Source organism: Rhododendron vialii, chromosome 3a (assembly GCF_030253575.1).
Source record: "Rhododendron vialii isolate Sample 1 chromosome 3a, ASM3025357v1".
Classification (NCBI taxonomy): domain Eukaryota; kingdom Viridiplantae; phylum Streptophyta; class Magnoliopsida; order Ericales; family Ericaceae; genus Rhododendron; species Rhododendron vialii.
This window is the reverse complement of record NC_080559.1, coordinates 7061843-7068243: the sequence shown is the minus strand read 5'-3', so window position 1 is coordinate 7068243 and position 6401 is coordinate 7061843. Positions and strand designations below refer to the sequence as shown.

The 6401-nt window shown below is 39.4% G+C and overlaps 1 protein-coding gene across 2 annotated transcripts; it reads right to left on the bottom strand.

The window, feature by feature from the left end:
* Nucleotides 1–502: 502 nt before the first annotated feature.
* LOC131318509 (uncharacterized) lies at nt 503–5542 on the bottom strand. 2 transcript variants are annotated; one of them, XM_058348335.1, is made up of 10 exons: nt 5408–5542; nt 4831–5085; nt 4458–4662; nt 3748–3838; nt 3478–3623; nt 2251–2494; nt 2034–2138; nt 1720–1902; nt 1412–1616; nt 503–1168 (listed from the first exon to the last, which is right to left on the bottom strand). In XM_058348335.1, the coding sequence occupies exons 2-10, from the start codon at nt 5054–5056 to the stop codon at nt 681–683; spliced, it is 1893 nt and encodes a 630-aa protein (XP_058204318.1). In that variant the 5' UTR covers nt 5057–5085; nt 5408–5542; the 3' UTR covers nt 503–680. The 2 variants fall into 2 exon arrangements, with proteins under 2 accessions (XP_058204318.1, XP_058204317.1); XM_058348334.1 differs by having other exon boundaries at nt 5384–5480.
* Nucleotides 5543–6401: the final 859 nt, after the last annotated feature.

Genomic DNA, 6401 nt, shown 5'->3' with positions numbered 1-6401 from the left:
AGTTCCGCTTCTTGAAATAAGGTCCGACTTTTTCCCAATAAACCACTTTGATCCGGCAAAGCCACAGACGACAAAGCCATGTGCAACCGCCACTAGCCGCCGCGGCTCCACCATCACGTGTTAGTCAGTCCCACGAATCACGCCAGTCAATGACTATTTTTTGAAAAGATCCAAAAACCGAGTATATATATATAATATATATATAGGTGTGTGAACAAGCAGAGTGAGCTGTACAAATGAATTGCTTAAGTTTGATTTTAAATCACTATAAATTTTGGAATTGTGTTTGGGCCATATAATTGGTTGGCATTCAAATGACCTTCAACCGAGATTAGATCACGAGTTGAACTCAGAAGAGTAGTTTTCGCTAACCAAAAACTTATTGATCAGATGTCTAGTACTAAAAAAAACAATTAGTGGATCTTCACCGTCACGGTTTATGTTATTATCGCGCGTACCCAGTCATCATTGATTCTTTATCTTTACACAAAACCAAATAACGTAACGCAAACGTAAGTATTGATTTTTCTTTTCGATTGGCAAAAGAAAAATTTACGAAGAACTCAATAAGGGAGAGAATACAAGAGCTCCCACAACAAAGCAGGGGGCTGAAGCGGGGAAGGGAAGGAAAAAAAAATCCAATGGAGAATTGGATGAAATTGAAAAATACAGAATTTCTTTTACTGTGTCTTGGTTGGTTTAGTGGTCAGTCCGAATCCAAAGGGGAATAGAGGGTCATAATGCCGGTCGCCGACGTTCATCGGGAGCTGATCGACAGTCTTGAACCAAGTTCGAGAGAGCTTTCCAACGAAACCATAGTCCCCAAACAAGACATCAGCGATGCCTCGGCCTTCGGTTCCGGGCAGCCAGGCGGCTACCAGGGCGTCCATAACGGGAACGTATTGTTGGATCACGACCGGGCGGCCAGTTATGAGGACAACAACACATTTCACCGATCGACATACGTTCGTGATGATGCTCGGGCCAGGTTCCGGGAGTGTCAAATTTAAGCTGTCGCCAAATGTCTCCGAGTACGGTGGTTCTCCTACCACAACAATGGCATAGGAGAATTTACCAGACTTGACGAAGTTGGGATTTGGGTTTTCCTTGTAGACTACTTCAGTTGTCGGGTCGACAGTTTTTTTAATGCCCTTAAGTATTGTGGTTCCTGCACCACAAAAAAAAAAGAAAAAGAACAAGTAGTTAGGGGGAGAGAAATTTTTCAGCAGTACCCGTGCAGCACATCCGAGCAGTCCAAACATGCAACCGACGGCTCGGATTAAAAGGTACCGAACAGATTTAAAAAAAGAAAAAAATGTTTCAATCCGAGCAGTCGGTTGCATTGTTTGGATGCGCGGCACGGATGTGTTGCACGGATACCACGAACCGAACCAATGTGGCTATGACGTACCAATTGTGTTATTGTTACCGCTAAGTCCCTGCCATGTGATTGTCCACCCGCCACACTGGTTACCAAGATCGTCGGCATGGGTTCCTGCAACAAGTATTTTTCTTGCCTTCTTCGGAAGTGGTAACAATGGTTGATCATCCGATTTACCGTTCTTCAGCAGCACAAGAGTTTTCCTCACAGCCTCCCTCGCCAATTCTCTATGCTCCTGTTTTCATACGTCATAACTCATAATTCAGGTTGGCGCGCGATTCAAACTTTTTTCTAAGAAAAATTACGATGGCATGTATAGTGTTGATGGACTTACTAACCTGACTTCCTAGCTCGTTAACGAAGCTGTAATCAGCATATGGGTGTTCAAAGAGGCCCGCTGTGAACTTAACTCGCAATATCCTTTTTACTGCATCGTCAATTCGGGTCATTGGAACGAAGTTTTTATTCACCAAGGAGGTTAGAGTGTCGATGAATTCTGTATAGTTAAATGGAATCATGACCTGAAAAACAAGCTCGGAATCGCATTAGCCCTTGATTATTACATGTGCATGAATAAATTTCGTATTGCGAATCTTTACGACTTTGGAAAGTACGAAGGCACACCAAAAAAATGAAGTTGATGAGGACTGACCATGTCAATGCCGGCATGGATTCCAGTTAGGACAGAGTACGTATAGTTGGCGTGCGGTGGACTTGTGATCCGATCAAGTCCTTGCCAATCCGAGATGACAAATCCCTGAAACAATTTGTCGATTCGTGCCCAACTTTAGTTACCTGTTCGTAATATTTGACAGAAGAGCAAAAACGAAAAAAACATTTATTTCTTCCTCAATAATTCGTTTATGTACCCTGAAACGTAGTTTGTTCTTGAGGTAACCGGTGATAAGTTCATGATTGGCATGCATTTTTAGTCCGTTCCAGCTCGAGTAGGAGATCATCACGGTTGATACTCCCTTGACAATCGCATTAAGATAGGCTGGCATGTGGATGCTTAGCAATCCTTGCCTGCTTATAACGGTGTTGTTTTCGTTGATTCCATCGGTTGTCCCTCCGTCACCCAAATAGTGCTTAGCGCATGCCGTGATCTTGTTTCTACAGATACAAATGTGGAAACCGGTGTAAATTAACGTAAGATTCAAGTAATCAAGAGTTTTTTTTTTTTTTTTTTTTTTTTTTTTTTTTTTTTTTTTTTTTTTTTTTTTTAGAGGAAGGAAAGAAAGATGGAACGGTTGGTCGGTTACTTTAGGGCTTTGAAATTAGACGAGGTACATGAAAACTGGTCCGAAACAAGGCCAACATCGAATTATGAGAAACAGAAAAGAGTGGTTCATTTTCATTTTGATTTCACATGTCCATAATAATTAATGTCCACTTCCAAAAATAAATAATATATTAATGTCAACATGTCTATCATCCACAAGGGAATGAACGTCAAGACACCATTAGAAAAATCACACCCTTGAATTTTATACTTGTGAAAAAACAGACTCACAGCTAGAAACCAAACCATCACAGCTAGCAGTCAAAGTTGACTGTTGTTCCATATGATATGACAGCCCAAATCTTGGACATTATGTAACACGTGATTTCAAATAATCAACACAATGTATATTATTATTATTTTTATGACTTTTTAATAACCGGGTGTTCAGATCAGTTTGCACACATCTCGATTAATTCCGAGACCCTAACATTAACGACTAGGCCTTGTATGTAGAGTTGGCCGATTCGATGTACTATTTGTCAAGTTTTAATAAAATCTTTTTGCCGATTGAAAAAAATTGCTAACGACTGGGCGAGCCGTGACATTTAACAGAGTTTGAAATTTTTTGTTCCAACTTTGATTGACGTTTGTTTAAATTCAAACCTCTTCTAAACCAAGAAGTTCCAACTTGAATTCATAACCTAATATGTTCCAATAGTGTGTTTGAAATTTACTTGTTTATCTTTTAAATGGGGAAATCAATAGACAAGGGAGATGAACATTAGTTATGAAGGGGGATTTTTGTATGACCTTTTCAATTTTTTCAAATTAAAAACAGAAGCAACAGTAATTGGAATTACAAAATTCTTACTGGCCGCCAAGAAAGGGTACGCCTTTTCGGGAATTAGCAGGGATTTCTCCTTGTAATCCTGAAATGATCTCAGTCATTGCCTGAACAATCTTGTGATCTTCACTGTAGCTTTCAAAGCACCGCCCCCATCTTGGATCTCTACAAACCTGCGCGAACATAAGAAATATTGTGATAGATATAGTAATTAGTTAGGTTTCATACATTAATTGGTAATTTTAACACAAAGTAGTTTTTCAAAATTTGATTTTATTTAGTACTAAAGGAAATTACCGCAATACAGGGTGCAAAGGTATAATGGATGCCTGTAGCTCTGACTTCAAGAGCAGTGGCTGCTCCGATTCTCTTGACTAGTTCAGGATCTCTGGTTGACAAAAAGCCCCATTTGATTTGAAAAATCAGTTTTACCAAATTGAATATTTATATTATCAAATTAGTACTTATTTTTTGAATTAAAAATTTTGTATTATGAGAGAAGGACTTATCTCATAAAACAGAAAATAAGTACTTAAAAAATAAGAACTTTAACGGAATTGAACCCTCATACTGAATAGATTGTTGTGAATGTGATCATGCCTCATGAGTTATGCAAAATATTCCAAAATAAAACACCGATTTCACAAAAAACGAACCAAAAAGGAAAAGAACAAGAACAAGAATATTTAACAAGGACAAGAACAAGATTAAACGAACCAAAAAAAAGAGAAGAACAAGATTGCTGTGTGATTGTAAGTTTCATTTTCGTCTTGCTATTACAACCAAACTAAACAGAACAAGATTAATTTTAAGTTAAGCATAGCCGCGCGATCAAAAAAACAATTGATGTATTATTATGCGGCTTTTGATTTATTAAAGGAAGCTATTAGCTACTGTAGACGAGTTTTGTTTTTTCGAGAGTATAAGCGGTTAAGTTCAGGGCAGTCGAAAATAGTCGAGATGCGACACCTGATTACTAGAAAAGAAAAATCTATGTATACACTTGCCTGGTAGCTCCGAGACCAATATTGTGAGGGAAAATGGTGGCCTTGTAGACATTGTTGTGGCCGTGGAGAGCATCAATGCCGTAGATAATTGGGATCCCAAGGCGGGTGGTTAGCGCACCTACTTGGTAACCATTTACCATGTCGATCCATGTCTCAGCCGACGCGTTTGGGGCCGGAACACTACCTCCGCCACTCAACACACTCCCTGCCCACAATAATATCGGCACGCTGATTAATTCAAAACAACAATAACTATTTATAGTAAGAATGTCAATGGATCGGATCCAATTCGAATCCAACCAGGCCCCCCGATTTCATCGGTATGAATGAAGGGAAAAAAAGGATGGGAAGAATGAAGATGAGATATGTTTACCAAGAAGGTACTTGTTAATCACTTGACCAGAAGCAACAGTTCTGTCAATCTGGGTCATTTGGCCAATCTTCTCCTCCAGAGTCATCCGGCTCATTAAGTCCTTGATTCGAACGTTTATGGGCTGCTTCGGATCCTTGTATTTCTTGTACTCTGCTTCTGCCATGGCTGCCCAGCACAAGCATATGACCAGAATCATCCCCCAAAAACGAATGGAGATTTTCGCCATTTCCCCACTTCCCAAATCAACCTTCAAGTCTGAAAATTATTAATAGTACCACATTTGAGTTAGAATATAGGCATCTTTGAGAAACTCTTTCGCCATTGTGGGCAGAAGAACTATGGCATGCATTACGATAGCAATTGTTAGATTTCTTGGACAATTCTAACCTAAAATCAATTGGCTATAGATGGAGTAGTCTCTATGACATATTAACTAAACTCGGGTGGTTTAAACGAGCGATGCGCGATAAAGTATGGCAGTACTAACCGAAGAAAAAAACAACTAAAAATGAAAACAAGGAGGAAGATAAAGATCTGAAAAAAAACCAACTACCGACAAATAGTGCATTCCTCTGACATAATCACTAATGCAACTAGCCAAAAGTAAAACACTAGGGACCAATGTGATCTACACAAGCAAAACGACGTTGCTTTTGGAAGATCTAGGGTGAGACCTTTGAATTTAAAGCCATAGGAACTTAGGGACCACTCTCAGAGAGTAAAAAGACAATCAAGAGAAAGTAAGACACTTACAGTGACGACCCCAGAAAAAAAAAAAGGAGAAGCCTTTTGTAGACTTTGTTCTTCTAGATAGAGAAAGGGGGAAAGAGAGAGGGAGGGGGGAGATGGCTAGTAGTGCCTGCCTGTGATGGCTTGTGGACCAAAGTGAATGCTCTGCTATATATAGAACACATATATTTTGGGCGTGGGTTGTCAATTGGAGATATTGCAGGATCAGTTTTGTATATGGAATCCCCTCCTTTCAAGGGTCAGGGTCAACTGATCACACAACGTTCAATTCTAACGACTTTATCCAGATCACTCAACCGAGGCGAACTAGAATTGCTAATGCTAACAGGGCGTTACATATCCAGTTACAAGGGCTGGAATACATATCAAGTTACGGGGGCGGGAATTGTCACTTTATCACCCTCACTCTCTTTATCTAATATACTTTACTAGTTCCATCTCTATCAAATAAATTGATGTCCGTAGGTCAAGCTACTAAGGAACTAACTTGTGTTGCACTCCATCATTTTGTTATGTGAAGTACGCGTTTCCGGATTTATTTTCCCATTTGCATGATTAAGACTTTAAATGTGATACTTGCATTTTAGCCAAAAGTCGTCGTGTTACTTATCCAATAAGCTTGAATTAAAGTGATATTTCTTTTGCCTTAATCCATTCTGATGTTTGGGGACACTCTTCAATCACCACTTCTCCTGGCATTCGTTGGTTTGTGACGTTTGTCGATGATTGCACTTGAATGACTTCACTGTATTTGTTGAAACATGAAGATGATGCACTCGGTGTTTTTCGATCTTTCCATGCAATAATTTAGACTCAATTTT

What these genes read in the sequence shown, in the direction of transcription:
- LOC131318509 (XM_058348335.1), bottom strand. Translation starts at nt 5,056, where the DNA reads ATGGCGAAAATCTCCATTCGTTTTTGGGGGATGATTCTGGTCATATGC. An exon ending in CCTTTGCACCCTGTATTGCG is followed by an intron (nt 3,624 to 3,747) that starts GTAATTTCCTTT and finishes ATGTTCGCGCAG; the next exon opens with GTTTGTAGAGATCCAAGATG. An exon ending in TTAACGAGCTAGGAAGTCAG is followed by an intron (nt 1,617 to 1,719) that starts GTTAGTAAGTCC and finishes GTATGAAAACAG; the next exon opens with GAGCATAGAGAATTGGCGAG.